We start from the raw sequence: 17,807 nt of genomic DNA on the forward strand, positions 1-17,807 counted from the left end.
TTACCATAAGCAAACAGAAGTATTAATTGAGAGGTTCATAGAGAAGGAAGGGCTACCTAAGAAGGGAGTTGGAACACATGAGGGACAAAAGGAGGGACAAAAGGAGGGACAAAAGGAGGGACAAAAGGAGGGACAAAAGGAGGGACAAAAGAGGGACAAAAGAGGGACAAAAGAGGGACAATTATTAGTAAGTAAACAAGTACCCCCCAGGGAAAATAAGATATCTTATCACAGGCTTTAACAGCCAGTATAAAGAACTAGAGAGGATCATATTAAAAAATTTGGCCCATAATTTGCAATGACCAACATTTAGGGATAATCCTTCCCAAAAAGCCAATATTTACATATAGGAGGGCAAAGAGTAAGGGATGTGGTCAAAAATGTGCCCGAACCCCCTAAAAGATTTACCTTTTTTGATCACAAGGGTTTTTTCAGATGTGGAAAATGTAAGCCCTGCAGGCTAACTACAGGGAAGAAAAAAAAAGCTATAGAATTCCAATTCCATGCCACTAAACAATTCAGGATTGACAAGCTGATTACATGTGGTAGTACACGTTACCTACGTACTGGAATGTAGCTGTGGGTTCCAGTACGTAGTTAGAACAACTAGGGCTTTATGAAAGCGGATTGGTGAACACATCAAAAAGGGATATAAATACCACAGCGTTTCAAAACACTTCAGGGATGTACATAATAGGGGCCCTCGTCATCTTAAATTCTACACGATAGATAAAATAGAACAGAATTGGAGAAATATAAATCGCAGGGAAGTATCATGTAACAAAACCTATTGGATTTTTTAATTAAATACAATGAGACCTCTAGGAATGAACGTGAAACTAGATATAAACTGCTTTATAGAAGATTATTGATTTAATATTCAATTAAAACTTTACTTCGTTTTTTTCATATTTTCAAATTTTTTACATTTTTGGTGTTTTTATCTTTGTTATTTTTATTTTATTTTTCATGTTTATTTTTTTCATATTCTAAATTTTATATTCTATTTTTTATTTAATTTTTTATTATATTTTTTTTATTGTTCATTCAATATGAATTTGGGTATTTAGGAATGGTTCTTCATAGATATACATAAGGCTTAGCCCTTAACTATGTATCACTACCTCTAGGATTTTTTGGTTTATAATAATGTTTTGTTTAAAAAAAAAAAAAAAAAAAAAAAAAAAAAATTTGTAATAAATTATCTGTTGCAAATTAGCTGGAAGGAGCTCAAAGTGGATTGTAAAAGCTGCTCAGCGATGTACGTGGGGTGATCCCATTGTGTCATCTGAGGACAGATTATTATAACCTGCGGAAAGGTGCAATTACGTCGGAATTGGGGGGCCAACACCAGGGGGAGTGGCCTCAGGAGTGGTTGGTTATCGCCCTTGGCGTTTTGAGGGGATTGTGAGGGGTGGTAGGTGCGTAGGGGATTACATCAGCAATTGAAATGGCCGATTTTACACATCCGGTGATGTGTTTCCGGCGGAGCTTTTGGGCAGTAAAAACAGAAACAAAGATGGTCGATCTTTAACTTCCAGTGATGCATTTCCGGCTGAACTCTCCGGCCGAAAATACAGTACCAAAGATGGTCGAACGGAAACATCCGGCCACGCACATCCGGTTGATGACGACTTCCGGGGAAGTGTCCCCGTTCAGCGAGCAGGGCAGGGGAATACCGACAATAAGGACCCGGGGCATTATAAAAGAGTGCCAACGGATGATAATGACAGCCTCCTGATGATGCAACACCGATTTGCGAAACACGCAGCAGCTGTCTGAACCCCCGTTGATTAGAGTCGGTGGACGAGAAGGAAAGGATTGGGACGTATTCTCGGAAACCACAGGGTACTTCCGAGGGCTGTGAATACACGGAGAGGTAGACTCCATCTTTATTGCCACATACATGGCTGGACATGCTTGGTGCCTGCTCAGGCAAGGGGTATATGTGAGTGTACATCTAGCCGTTTAAAAAAAAAAAAAAAAAAAAAATGAATAAATTTGTATTGACTTGCTGCACGATGATGGTCCTTTCTATACTTGTGAGTCAAATAGCACGAGAAGGTTTCTATCTCCCACTTGGAGAGGCTGTTGATGAGACCATTGAAGGAGTGGTTATCCTTAAATGAACTAAAGGCGCAGACACAGACTAGGTCTGCTGAGTGGCCATTTCATCTGGTGATGGTATAAGCACTTGGTTGGTGATTAGAAGGAGCACCTTAAGCCTGAAAAGAAGCACTTTTGAAATAAGAGGAATTAATCAGCACTGAAGTGATTGTTCATTTTTATGCACTGTGCACTTTACTTATAGGAGTGATTACTCACTTGGGACATTCATATTTATATTGTATTGCGATTGTTTTTTTATTTATATGCGATTTAAGGCACTATAAAGCACTTTATTTTGATAGTTTGCTGGGGTTGGTCCCGGGTGATCACTCTTGGGACACCCATAGTATCCTTGCATTGGTTGGTGTTTTAGTGCACTTTAGATTTTTGGATGGTGGGGGTGTCTCCGTGTGTGAGTGTTCGCTTGGAACACCCATAGCATATGTTGATGTTACAGTTTGTGGGTATTGTAAGACACTAACTATTTGATATCAGTGCAGGGGTAAGTGACCCGAGTAACGGGTGAACTCTGCAGTGGCACTAATTTACTTTTTAGTTTATATTTAGCACTACTGGTATATCACGGTAGGGAAAGATACTCTTTATAGCTAAATAACGTTTTTTAAGCACGGCACTTTTTGTTGAATAAAAAATAAAGTTAGCGCAACCCACGTTTTATACACATCGCTTCATATAGTGCCCTCTTGTAACATGCCACCCTTTTCAGACAGAGAAATCTTAATAATAAACAAGAAAAGGCCCAGTGTATTACCAGATGAAACTTAAAGCTTTGACTGATGAATATGACAGGTTACATAGCAGGATTGCTAGTGACAAGGATTTGGCACAGGCTTCCAACATTTGTCAGTGGGCTCCTTAAACATGTGAGCATCTTCAATAGGTAAAGTCAGTATTTTATTAAAGAAAAGAGATCTCCAAATCCACAGTGGGAACAGACAACTTCTTGCTGTTCTAAAGACTGACATTTCATCTAAAGAGATCGAGTTTCCACCTTAAAAATGTAATAAAACTGAAGACCAGTAGAAAAAGGCCCAGATCACACTCACTGCTCTAGAGCAGTGGTCGGCTGGCATCCTATTGACTGGAGCACACTGTTCCCTGCAGGCCCCTCCTCCCCTCTTGTCCTTCCCGAGTAAGTGACATCATCTGCTGTGGACAGGATAGGAGGAGGAGGGGCTGAGGGGGAACAGTGCGTCACTGAAAGCGGTTCTTCACCCTAAAGGGGAAGTTCCGCTAGTATTATCCCTCCCCCCTCCGGTGCCACAATCGGCACCTTTCAGGGGAGAGGGGGGTGCAGTTACCTGAATAATCCAGGTAACTGCACCCACTTCCGGCCAGACCGCCGCAGACTCCCGCATCGCTCCGCCCCCCCCCCCCCCCCCCCCGTTGTGTTCTGGGAAACACACAGTTCCCAGAGACACAGCGGGGGACCATAAGAGAAGCGCAGCGCGGCTCGCGCATGCGCAGTAGGGAACCGGGCAGTGAAGCCCTCATGCTTCACTTCCCGATTCCCTGACAGAGGATGGCGGAGGTGGCTGCAGCGAGACGAGCGATCGCTCGTCATCTGCCGCCGACATCGCTGGAACCTGGGACAGGTAAGTGTGATATTATTAAAAGTCAGCAGCTGCAATATTAGTAGCTGCTGGCTTTTAATATTTTTTTTTTTTTAGGTGCAGCTCCTCTTGAAGAAGATATGAAACAAGCTCTGAAGCCAGAAGAAAGCCACCGGTACTGTGCCCAGATGTGTCCCGTGGCCCTGTCATGTCCCCCACCCCATGTCCCGTGGCCCTGTCATGTCCCGTGGCCCTGTCATGTCCCCCACCCCATGTCCCGTGGCCCTGTCATGTCCCGTGGCCCTGTCCCATGTAATGTGTTCTGAATGGATCAGCTCTGCAGGAAAAGAAAGCACGAGTTTCACATTAAATAGGTACGTTTTAATATTTTTTAATTTAATGCCATTTCTACAAATATTTTTTGTTATCAACAGCTCGCTGATCATACCAATGTTCTGTGAGCAGTAGATGTGAACATTATGTCAGGGGTTCCTCGAGATCTCAAACTTTTTGCCAGGGGTTCCTCCAAGGTAAAAAGGTTGAGAAACACTGCTCTAGAGGAAGGACTGTCCAATCCAGGAAAAAAAAAAAAAAAGGGAAGAAGGCTTTACTGCACTAGAACTCTATCGGAAATGTATTGCATCACCTCTCCGAATTGGGAGAAAAAAAAAAAAAAAAAAAAAGGGTTCACTCATTCAATATCATATACAATGTACGATTATTTTGACGGAAAAAAAAAAAGCATAATATTTTAGGAAAGCAGCGCGGATGAAACTGGAGTGTCCATTTATTGTAAACTCAAACTTTGTAACAAATAACTGCCATTTTCTTCCCATAAAATACTATGTTAACATTTTATTCATCTTTTAGTAGCTCAATGCTGCGGATATCCTCACTGGTACTCACACCAGTGTGGGTTGCTTATCATTGCTCTGATCTGACTTTGTGTGATTGTGACAACAGTGGGCCATGATTGCACAGATTGTAAGAGGTGTACAATTGAGAGGATTGTCCCCACATAGAAGCAAGTGCATGAAGGATCTCGAAGGTGAGATCACTATTGACTATAATGAAAGCTGCAGCCTTACAAAGCCACCCTCACACACTTTTGAAATGACATCGCCTTAAAGCTTAGATGGAATTTTAACGACTTTTGGTCTACATTAACAAATGCAATTAACTGGTTGCATCGATATCAGACATTGCCAAAAAATTTTAAATATATACATAAATAGCCATAAATGTAGCATTCTGCAAGCAATAAGACATGTGTTAACCTTAACTCATACCTTGTTAAGTTCCTCTATTCTTCTTATCAAGTAAGGATTACTTGAAGAATTTTCAAAGTAGACATAATCTGCAAAATATAGTAAATGATTTCAGAATGGGAACAATGGAGTTAAAAAAAAACAAAAAAACAATATATATATATATATATATATATATATATATATATATATATATATATATATATATATATATATATATATATATATATATATATATATATATATATATATATATATATATATATATATATAATTTTAAATGTAGTTAAATATTGCATGCTTTCCTTGCTGTAAACGTATTTTCAGAAAGTGCATACCCCAGTAAGGTCTTTGGCAGCATCTAATAAAAAAAAATAAAAAAAAATAAAGTTCTACCCCTCCCAGGGGGAGCAGGAACAGGGATTTTTTATTTTTTTTTTTATATGCTTGGTCTGCAGATTTCTAGACTGTTCAGTCACAGCTGGGAAAACCCATAACACAACTGGTTTGTGAGCTGTTGAAAATCCAAAAGCTGCATAGTTACACTGTGATGCAGAAGCCTTATAAAAAGTAAACAAAATACTCCCTTAACCACTTAAAGTGGTTGTAAACCCTTACAAACCACTTTGACCTACAGGTAAGCCTAGATTAAGGCTTACCTGTAGGTCCAAGAAATATCTCCTAAACCTATATGGTTTAGGAGATATTTGCCCGAAAACAGGCACCGCTGTCTACGGCGCATGCGCCGTAGACAGCAGCACGCAGGCGCACATAGCGCGGCATTCTCAACGACGGAGCTGCCGCGCGTGTCGGCTCCTGTGCACATGCTTGGGAGTGACGTCATCGTGGCTTCGCCGAATGACAGTGGCGGAGCTGCGAGACCCCACCAAGAAGATGGATGAGGCAGACTACAGGGAACAGCGGCGACTTCGCTGGCTCCTGTGTCAGGTAAGTGACACATAATGGACTACTATGCGATGCATAGTAGTCCATTATGCTTTGCCTTTGCAGGGAATGAAAGAGGAAGTAAACTCATCAGGGTTTACTTCCTCTTTAAGCCCCGGACCATTTGGCTGCCCAAAGACCAGAGCACTTTTTGTGATTTGGCACTGCGTCACTTTAATAAATTGTGGCCTGTGCGACGCAACTCCCCAACAAAATTGATGTCCTTTTTTTCCCCAAAAATAGAGCTCTTTTGGTGGTATTTGATCACCTCTGCAGTTCTTTTTTTTTTTTTTATAGCGCAAAAAAATAAAAAAATTTTAAATTTTTGCTAAAATAAATATTCCCAAAAAATATATAAAACAAAACATTTTTATTTCCTCCATTTAGGCTGATACGTATTCTACATATTTTTGGGGGGAAAAAATAGCAACAATTTGTGAAAGCAACAATTTAACCAATATGCATGAACACTTCAGGTGTAGTAAAATTAATCTCTGGGTACCTCCGAGATACTGAGGGGTTTCAATCAATAGACAACCTCAGTCTTATCTAAGGGGCAGCAGCTTCTTTGAATGGTCTTGATTATCTTTGTGGATATTCTAGACCAGGGCTCGACAAAACCCGGGCGCATTTGCGACTAGAATTAGCGACCTGGCGCCTGGGGCAGCACAGCTGGGGGTATCCTGTCTCTGTGGACCCCCCCCCGCTCGATCGCGTCGGGCCGCGCCGCCGGCGGCCAGTAATTGAGCCCCCGGCTTTGAGGCCTTCTGTGATCCTATGGTTCCTTCTGGAATCTGGCGCCCTCTTGTGGTGGCCGTTGGAATTACAACCAGCAATGCTAATAGAGCTATCTCCTTCCCTAAACATGTGTGTGTGTGTGTGTGTGTGTGTGTGTGTGTGTGTGTGTGTGTGTGTGTGTGTGTGTGTGTGTGTGTGTGTGTGTGTGTGTGTGTGTGTGTGTGTGTTATATTATTTTATTTATTTTTTTATTCTAACACCCTAGAGTAAAATGGTGGTCATTGCAACACTGTCTGTCACACCATATTTTCACAGCGGACTTACAAGCGCCCTTTTTTGGGGAATAATAATTTATTTAATAAAAAAAAAACAGTAAAGTTAACCCAATTTTTTTTTTTATATGGTGAAAGATAATGTTACGCCAAGTAAATCAATACCCAACATGTCATGATTCAAAATTGCGCCCGCTCATGGAATGGCGACAAACTTTTACCCTTTAAAATCTCCATAGGCGACGTTTAAAAAAATTCTACAGGTTGCACGTTTTGAGTTACAGAGAAGGTCTAGGGCTAGAATTATTGCTCTCACTCTACCGATCACGGCGATACCTCACATGTATGGTTTAAACATCGCTTTCATATATGCGTTCGCTTCTGCACGCAAGCTTGGCGGGACAGGGCGCATTTAAATATATATTTTTTCTTATTTTAACTTTTTATTTTTATTTTTTTCACCGTTTTAAAAAAAAAAAAGTGTGTCACTTTTATTCCTATTACAAGGAATGTAAAAATCCCTTGTAATAGAAAAAAGCATGACATGTCCTCTTATATATGAGATGGGGTCAGAGAGACCTCACATCTCATATTTACACTAAAATGCAATTTAAAAAAAAAAGCGTAATTTGAAAAAAAATAAAACAAATAAAATGTCCCTCTAAGAGCTATGGGCAATGACTTGGAGACAGGTGGGGGGCTGGGGGGCTATCTTCCCCTCACTCGTCTCCATGTCAGGCCAGGGACAGGTCGAGATCGCCGTCACGGACCTGTCTCCTAACTTTTTTAGCTGGCTCCTAGATTCCAAGCAAATTTGTCAACCCCTGTTCTAGACAATCCAGTGTGCTTATACCTCATTAAGTCCCATTCACACTAATAGGCTTTGTAATGCTTCTGCCATCATCTTACAATGCATGACAGTAGAATGCCCATCAATAGTGCCTGTTCACATCTATGCCGCAGTAGGACTTTTGAAAAGTTGCAATCAACTTTTTGAATTCAGTTGTTTTTTGGCACCTTAGACGTCAATAGAAATGCACAGATTTATGTAAATTTTATAGCATTTTTATGCATAAACAGTTTCCTACCACTAGCAAAGTCTACTCCAACCATGCTGCAGGCCAGGTCATGGTGAATGCTGAAGAGTAGATACGGTGAGTGTATGAAAGGACACTGCGTACAATTACAAGGACAGTAATTACAAAATTGCTATAATGCAGGACAGGGCATGAAGTGACATTGCCCAAGTAGAATATATTGATTAGGATGCTTGCCCTAGCTTCAACAAAGCTAAAGTTACGGTCAGATAGCACAACTACACAGTGCTTGTTCAAAAAAAAAAAATAAATAAATAAAAAATAAAAAAAACACGAAAGACAAGCAAAAAAAGCAAAATTATGCAAACAGGAGCTAAATGTTTGCCATCGGATGAACTCATTTGACCAGGGTTGTGGCAGCATCCTGGACATCTTTTGGCAAAGCTTTAGGTCACTTTCACATGGGCCTGAAAACTGTCCCAGTGTGAAAGGGGCCTTATCCTATTACAGACTTTCCTCGTTTAACAACCGCTCAGACTTGGGACCAGCTCTTTGGGCACTGTACATCATTTTTGTTCTGTAACTTCTGTATAATATAAATAATTATATATATAATTTATTTTACTCTATCTCAATTAATTTGCAGGATCGTAATTCAGCAGTCTGCGATTAGACATCGATGCTGCAGCCAAAATAGATTTTTAGATGAGTTCTTCCACACTGTGCCCTGCCACTCCAAATGGACCTGAAATGAGCGGTGGGCGTTAGCCGTGAAAGCAACCGAAAGGCGCTGTGCCCTGCCTCGGTAAAACAGAGCCGAAGTGAGCTGTGGGCGCCAGCCATGCCCTCTTTTGCTGCCTCCCGCTGACGTCATCCCCAGCCGCCCAGTGTCACCGTGTGTTGACACCTTTTGTCATGTTACAACCAAAAACGTTAATGTACTTTATGTGCCAGACAAACACAAAGTGGCACATAATTGTGAAGTGGAAGAGAAATTTGAAAACCATTCATCATTTCCTTTCCACTTCACAATTATGTGCCACTTTGTGTTGGTCTATCACATTTTTTTTCCAATTTGCAATCCCAATAAAAAACGCATTTAAATTTTTGGTTGTAACATGACAAAATGTGGAAAATTCCAAGGGGTATGAATACTTTTGCGAGAGACTATACCACTAAGCAAAATTATAAACACAACACTTTTGTGTTTGCCCCTATTTATCATGAGCTGAAACGTAAAGATCGAAGACATTTCGATGTACAAAAAAAAAAAAAAAAATGGCCAATTTCTCCCAAATTTTGTTCACAAATCTGTCCAATTCTGTGTTAGTGAGCACTTCTTTGCCGAGATAATTCATCCACCTCACAGGTGTGGCATATCCAGATGCCGATTAGACAGCATGATTATTGCACTGGTGTGCCTTAGGCTGGCCACAATAAAAGGCCACTCTAAAAATGTGCAGTTTTACTGGTGTCTGGTGTGACAACCATTTGCCTCACGCAGTGCAGCACAACTCCTTTGCATAGAGTTAATCAGGTTGTAGATTGTGGCCTGTGGATTGTTGGTCCATTCATCTGCAATGGCTGTGCAAAGTTGCTGGATGTTGTCAGGAACGGAAACGCGCTGCTGTATACGCCGACCCAGAGCATCCCAAACAGACTCAATGGGTGGCATGTCCAGTGAGTATGCAGGCCATGCTGTGCATTGCGGATGAATGGCACAACAATGGGCCTCAGGATCTCATCACGGTATGTGTGCATTCAAAATGTCATCAATAAAATGCACCGGTGTTCACTGTCCATAGCATACGTCTGCCCATACCATAACCCCACTGCCACCATCCACAATGTTGACATCAACCAACTGCTGACCTACACAATGCCATACACGCCATGTGCCATCTATCCTATACAGTGAAAACCATGATTTATCCGTGAAGAAAACACCTCTCCAAAGTGCCAGATGCCATCGAATGTGAGCATTTGTCCACTCAAGTCGATTACGACAACAAACTGCAGTCAGGTCGAGACCCCGATGAGGATGATGAGCATGCAGATGAGCTTCCCTGAGAGAGTTTCTGACAGTTTGTGCAGAAATTCTTTGGTTATACAAATCGGATTGTTGCAGGAGCTGTCCGGGTGGTTGGTCTCAGACGATCTTGGAGGTGAAGATGCTGGATGTAGAGGTCCTGGGCTGGTGTGGTTACACATGGCCTGCGATTGTGAGGCTGGTTGGATGCACTGCCAAATTCTCTGAACCGTCTTTGGAGATGGCTTATGGTAGAGAAATGAACATTCAATTAAAGAGCAACGACTCTGGTGGACATTCCTGAAGTCAGCATGCCAACTGCAGATGACACCAAGCTATGCAGTGGAATAACATCCTTACAGGATGTCTCCAATTTACAAGCCTACCTCAATGCTCTGTCTAATTGGGCGACTATGTGGCAGATGAAGTTTAATGTTGATAAATGTAAAGTTATGCACTTGGGGGCTAAGCATATGCATGCATCATACATACTAGGGGGAGTGCAACTGGGGGGAAATCCATAGTGGAGAAGGATCTGGGGGTTTTGGTAGATCATGAGCTCAATAATAGCATCCAATGCCAAGCTGCGGTTTCCAAAGCGAGCAAAGTCCTTTCTTATATTAAGAGAGGTATGGACCCCAGAGAGAGATCACTTTGCCCCTGTTCAAATCATTAGCAAGACCTCATCTGGAATATGCAGTTCCGTTTTGGGCACCAGTTCTCAAAAAGGATATTGGGGAACTGGAGAAAGTGCAGAGAAGGGCAACCAAACTGATAAGAGGCATGGAGGAGCTCAGCTATGAGGAAAGATTATAGCAACTGAATTTATTCACTCTTGATAAGAGGAGATATGATCAACATGTACAAATATATAAGGGGTCCAAATAGTGAACTTGGTGTTGAATTATTCACTTTACAGTCAACAAAGAGGACAAGGGGGCACTCTTTACGTCTAGAGGAAAAGAGATTTCATCTCAGAATACGGAAAGGTTTCTTCACAGAAAGAGCTGTGAACATGTGGAATAGACTCCCTGCAGAGGTGGTTCTGGCCAGCTCAGAAGATTGCCTGGATTATTTCCTAAATGTACATTATATAATTGGGTACTAACATTTATAGGTAAAGTTGATCCGGGGAAAATCCGATCGCCTCTTGGGGGATCAGGAAGGAATTTTTTCTCCTGCTTTAGCAAATTGGATCATGCTCTGCTGGGTTTTTTTTTTTTTTTTGCCTTCCTCTGGATCAACTGTGGGTATAGAATTGGGTATATGGGATTGTATGGTGTGTTTTTTTTGTGGTTGGACTTGATGGACTTGGGTCTTTTTTCAACGTGACTATGTAACTGCATGCGCCCTCAAAGCTTGCGATATCTGTGACATTATGCTATGTGATAAAACTGCACATTTTAGAGTGGCTTTTTATTGTGGTCAGCCTAAGGCACACCAGTGCAATAATCATGCTGTCTAATCAGCATCTTGATATGCCATACCTGTAAGGTGGATGGATTATCTTGGCAAAGGAGAAGTGCTCACTAAAGGCCCCTTTCACACAGAGGCAGTGCAGGCACCAGCGGTAAAACTGCGCTATTTTTATCAGTGCCATTTGGCCGCTAGCGGGGTAGTTTAACCCTCCTGCTAGTGGTCGAGAAATGGTCAAGACCGCTGCAAATCGATGCTGCAGTGGCGCTTTGCCGGCAGTATAGCCACATTGCCCCATTCATTTCAATGGGCAGGAGCGGTGAAGGAGCAGTAAACACACTGCTCCAAAGATGCTGCTAGCAGGACTTTTTTTTACCATCCTGCCAGCACACCGCTCCTGGGGCTTTCACACTGGAGTGTGAGGAGTGACTCTTTCAAGGGGCAATTTTTAGCGCTGTACCACCTGCAAAGCCAGTGTGAAAGGGGCCTTTCAAATATTGTTCACAAATATGTCTAAATCTTTGCAACAAAATAGGCATTTTGTGTACATAGAAAAAGTTGTAGATCTTTGCGTTCAGCTTATGTTAAATAGGGGCAAAACACAAAAAAAGTGTTGCGTTTATAAAAATTCTCAGTGTATACATATTTTTTTTTTTTTTTACAGTGAGTATACAGAAAGTTTCATTCTTGGGCTGCCCATACATTATACAATTTTCTTCAATTTCCTTTAAAATATACCTTAAGCTATGTAGTGCAGAGGCCTATCTGGTTGCGTACAAAATGAAAGTATTTAGGTTTGACATCATATTATATCGTTTTGGTAAATCTAACAGAAAATTGTAAAAGGAAATTATATAATGTATGGCAAACCTTCAAGCAGCTTTCCTGAAAGTCAAAAAAATAGCTTAGTGCAATCCCTCTGTGGTATGGTCATCAAAGTCCAGTATTTAGCTGTTCAAACTTTTCTTCGGGACACCGTGATACTACAGCATGTAAAATTACCATTAACTGTTTTAATGCAAGTTGCGATTTAAAAGTATTAAAAATGACAGTAACATGTTAACGTTTATGACACTTTAGTGACTAGGTTTACATACACGTAAACAGCATAGCTCAGAATAACATAGTAAGGCATAAAATAAAAAATGTTTTTTTATTCCTAAAAGATTTGTGCTTATAAAAAAAAAAAAAAAAAGAAATAATTTTTCCTTCACTGATGTGCGCTGATAAGGAGGTACTGATAAGGTGGCACTGATGATCAGTGTAAATGCCTCTGTGTGATGAAAGGAGAGCCAATAACCAGCAAATCTGTTCACGTGTGACTAGACACAGCTGATCACATGGTAAAGGGCAGATATGATTGGCACTTTACCCCGACCAGTGATCTGCTGTGTCCAAGAGCACAGCAATCACAGACAATGTAAGCCCCAAGGGACACACGGCATGCACGTTCTCAGGACGACATTCAGGGACGCCCTCCCAGAACTGTAGAGATGTACTGTAGCCGTATACAGACTATAGCGCGGTGGGCAAGTGGTTAAGTACACATCACCATTGTGGTCATTGTTGCACAAATGTCCTCAGACCAGCCATTTAAAGCTGAATTCCAGAAAATGTAGCCAATTTGTAAAAAGGCACACTATGCAAGTTCAAAGAGCTGCATATCTCCTGGGCTTATCTCTATTATTTACATTGGACAAGTCTATTGCTCTTCCTGAGACACACTCCAGGATCTGAGGACAGAAACGCACACCTATGCCTGCCCCTCCCCTCTTCTGCCCATTCAAAGAATCCTTGTTATTTATATGAATGTGTTTACACAATACCAAGGCTTCTGTGAATGGGCAGGGGTAGGCAAAGCAGCTGCAGCGACTCTCCTGTTCAAGATGCATAGCTCCAACACGGTGATCAGTGTCATGCTCCCGCAAATACAGCTATAGCTGTCTCCCGGGAGTATTATACAGCTGTTAGATATAAATAAATAAATAAATAAATAGAGATAAGCCCAAGTGATGCCATGCACCTCACTGGATTTAACTCAAAAAGTGTAAAATGAAGTGAAAAAAAAAAAAGAAAAAAAAAAAAAAACACACACACACACACACACACACACACACACACACACACACACACACACACACACACACACGTACTTTGGAACATTGCACTCTTTTAATGTATTAATGCTAGTTTGAGATCCAGACCCTATCCCTTTGATCCCAGCTTCATATAGCATCACAGTGAACATCTACAACCCCAATTCCAAAAAAAGCTGGAACACTGTAAAAGATACATAAAAAACAGAATGCAATTTTCCCAAACCCAAATTTTACTCACAATAGAAAACAGACAACATATCAACACGTTTAAAGAGGAAATGTATCATTTTAAGAAGAAAAAAAATTAAAACCCCAAAACACACAACAGCAAATTTTTAAATAAACGGCAGAAACAAGTCTCAAAAAAGTTGGGACAAGGCAACAAACGGCTGGTACTAACAAGGGAGGGCTAGAACCTTTTGTAACAATTGGGTTAATTGTCAAACAAGGTCAGTAATATGACGGTATAAAAAGGGCATCTTTAGGGAGTCAGTATGTAAAGATGTGCAGAGGTCCACCAGTTTGTGAAACTGTCTAAAAATTATTCAGCATGAATAATGTTCCTCAATGTAAAATTGCAGAGAGTTTAGATATCATCATAGACAGTATAAAATATCAAAATTTTTATTTATTTTTTTAATCTGAAAGAGAGGGACCTTTTGGCTGGTTATCAGCACTTTGTTCAAAAGCCTGTATCTATAATAGTATGGGGGTACATTCGTGCATATGGATATATCCAGGTTTCAGAGCAGAATAGAACATTCTTCTCCTCACAACTCCAGCGACTGTTCTCAGTTCCCAGATGTTTACACCATGGTAAACATGGCCCTGTTCTGAACTTTTTTGACATGGGGGGGTTATACTTTGCCAGCTTTTTTTTTTCCTTGTAATGTTTTTATGTAGATTTTACACAGCGTCCCAACTTTTTGGGAATTGGGGTTGTATTTCAGCAATGGACTTCGTTGTATTCACGGTCAAATAAATCTACTACACACAGCAGGATGAAAGCTTAGTTTTTCTTGCAAGTACTTTAGCGAATGTGTTTTAACCACTTGCTGACTGGGCACTTAAACCCCCCACCTGCCCAGACCAATTTTCAGCTTTCAGCGCTGATGCACTTTGAATGACAATTACGCAGTCATACAACACTGTACCCAAATGAAATTTTTATCTTTTCCCACAAATAGAGCTTTCTTTTGGTGGCATTTAATTACAGCTGGGGGTTTTATTTTTTGCTAAACAAAAAAAAAATAAAAAAAAAAAACAAAACATGTTCAATAGTTTGTTATAAAATTTTGCAAACGGGTCATTTTTCTCCTTCATTGAAATGCGCTGATGAGGCGGCACTGGTGGGCACTGATAGGCACAGATAAGGTGACACCAATAGGCACAGATAAGGCAGCACTGATGAGCACAGATAAGGCAGCACTGAGGTGCTGCACTGTGTGTGCGAGGCAGATTGTGGGCACTGATAGGTGGCACTTTTTGCCATATTTTAGGTGGCACTGGCAGGGGGCAGGTGGGCACCGATGAGCTATCCCCAGCTCGCCATGATCGGGACTGATGTCCCGATCACGGCCGCCGGTGATCGGTTTTTTTTTTCTCTTCGCGCTAACAAAAGCCGATTACCGGCTCTGTTGTGATCACATGAGCAGCTGTCTTTGGCTGACAGCTTATCCCGTGGTAAGGGGTCGGGATCGACGCCTTGCTCCGATCTGTGATCAGGCGAATCTCAGACTCGCTGATCACAGAGCGCGCGCCCCTCAGGGTCGCTCGTGCACGGGACAACGTCAATAGACGTCGTCCCAGTAAAGCAGGTCCGCGCTGTAGCCGTCATTCGGCTATAGCGCGGATCTCAAGAAGTTAATGACAAATTTTACCTGCACGCTAGTTCACATTACACATTCTTTGTGAATATGCAATTCACCTTTGTTCATGCTTTCAATGCAAGAATTTAAAGATCCCAGCTCTCAAGTTGTCATGGAGTGTAAGAAATGAGCCTGATCATTAGAAAGCATCCACTGTTGCAACAGGACACTACTTGCAAGGAAACACAGGCATAACAGGATTTCGCACTTACCTCAAAATCTGATTTTTGTAGTCCATTAACCACTTCAGCCCCAGACCATTTTGCTGGTCAAAGACCAGACCACTTTTTGCGATTCGGCACTGCGTCGCTTTAACTAACAATTACGCGGTCATGCGACGTGGCTCCCAAACAGAATTGTCGTCCTTTTTTTCCCCCACAAATAGAGCTTTTGGTGGTATTTGATCACCCCTGCGGTTTTTATTTTTTGCGCTATAAACAAAAATAGGAGCGACAATTTTGAAAAAAATAAAAAAATAAAAACTCAATTTTTTTACTTTTTGTTATAATAAATATCCCCCAAAAATATATAAAAAAAAAAAAAAAATTCTCCTCAGTTTAGTCAGATACGTATGCTACAAAAAAATTGCAATAAGCGATTACTGATTGGTTTGCACAAAAGTTATAGCGTTTACAAAATAGGGGATAGTTTTATGGCATTTTTATTAATTTTTTTTTACTAGTAATGGCGGCGATCAGCGATTTTTATTGTGACTGCGACATTATGGCGGACAAAGCGGACATTTTTGGGACCATTGTCATTTATACAGCAATCACTGCTATATAAATGCATTGATTCCTGTGTAAGTGACACTGGCAGTGAAGGGGTTAACCAGTGGGTGGCAGTGTAGGGGTTAAGTGTTCCTAGGGGTGTGTTACTGTGGGGGGCTAGGCTTTCCTTTAGTGAACACTGATCTCTTTTCCAATCACATGGAGTAGAGATCAGCGTCACTAGTTGCTAGGCAGAATAGGGAAATGCTGTTTACAACAGCATTTCTCCGTTCAGCTGCCCTGTGAGATGATCGCGGGTATGCCCGCGGCGATTGAGTCAGCGGGACCCATGACCAGACTCACAGGGGTCCCAACCGGCACGCGAGCACTCACGATGGCAGGGCGGCAATAAAGATTGGACGTACCTGTACGCCAATATGCCTGCCCGTGCCATTCTGCCAACGTATATTGGCGTGCGCCGGTCGGGAATCGATTAAAGGACACAAGATCCAGTTATTCTAAGACAACTGGGTTATACTGCTGCTTTCAGGAGGGATGGGACACTGGCAAAAAAATAAAAATTGAATTTTAACTTAACCGTATTTCTTTTTCATACATCACGGGACACAGAGCCACAGTATTTACTGATGGGTTATACAGGCACCACGTGGTGAAGGACACTGGCACACCCTAGACAGGAAGTTTAGCCCCGCCTATATAACCCTTCCCCTTACTGGGAGTACCTTAGGTTTTTTTTTTTCACCAGTATCTTAGGTGTTGGTCACGAGTAAAGATGTGCTGTGCTGAGCTCTAATGTAATATTCCTTGCTGGGGCAAGCCATGCAGCCGGATCCATCCAAAGTGCCTTTTCCAGGCCGAATTGAATGGTACCCGGGCCTCGTGTCCGAAGAAACAAGGTTTTACCTGTAACGCTTCTCTTTTTAGCGAGCAGGACCCCGTATTTGTTTTTTCTCACCCATATTCCTGGCGGGGTAAATTTACACGACCAGGGCTGTGGATCCCCCATTTAAAAAAAAAAAAAAAAAAGGCCCAGTCCCTGAAGGTTTTCTAAACGGAGCCCACCATGAGAGGTGAAGATTGGGTCTGTTACCACAGAACCCTGCAGCTGGATAAGGTAAGGGAGATTCCTAAGGAATTGTTCTAATTCTTGTGGGTTTTCTCCTTTAAGTAAATGTCGTCATGCCTAAAAAGTCGCCACCAGGGGGCTGTCAAGAGCACGTACTTTTACATGCTTGTCAATCTCGTCTGTGTACAAGCTGCACACTCCTCTGAGCCCATGCTCAGGTAGGATGTGGGAAGAGGGTTTTTCTTTTCGGGAATGTCTCCCCTACAGCTTCCTTCAGGCTAGAAGCCATAGGGTAATTGGCAGTATGCCGCACCGCCATTAGCCCTCCTCTGTCCTCTGCCCCAGACTCCCCTCCATGTGCGATCCGATCAGGATCGGAGCCCTCGGCTCACGCTGGAAAAACGTTTTTTTAAAAGACGGGGAAGGGGTGGTCAGAGGAGCTTTAGTGCGACGTCGGCGTGGTTTAACGTCCAAAATGTGGGCTATAAACTGCACCCTTTTGCAGGTGCACACAGCTAAAGGAGGAACAGGCAACATTTACTTGGCATCAGACTGAGCCTTGATAGCAGCGGAAGTTGCTGGACTACTTTGCTCAGCAGTGGCTGCATTTCTGGTAGTACCTCTGCATTTGTGCTTGGCACTATGGGCAGAAGGG

General features: G+C 41.9%; 1 protein-coding gene across 13 annotated transcripts in view; it reads right to left on the reverse strand.

Annotated features, from left to right (window-relative positions):
* The window catches only part of MTA1 (metastasis associated 1), a 635,520-nt gene that overhangs the window by 596,131 nt on the left and 21,582 nt on the right, over window positions 1-17,807 (reverse strand). For all 13 annotated transcript variants that reach the window (XM_077465019.1, XM_077465018.1, XM_077465021.1 and 10 more), the window contains exon 2: window positions 4,973-5,040. In XM_077465019.1, coding sequence (XP_077321145.1) covers window positions 4,973-5,040 — 68 coding nt within the window. The remainder of the gene's footprint in view (window positions 1-4,972; window positions 5,041-17,807) is intronic.

Source organism: Lithobates pipiens, unplaced genomic scaffold, assembly GCF_037356315.1.
Source record: "Lithobates pipiens isolate NorthernLeopardFrog02 unplaced genomic scaffold, aLitPip1_a1.2 Scaffold_30, whole genome shotgun sequence".
In the NCBI taxonomy this organism is placed as follows: Eukaryota; Metazoa; Chordata; class Amphibia; order Anura; family Ranidae; genus Lithobates; species Lithobates pipiens.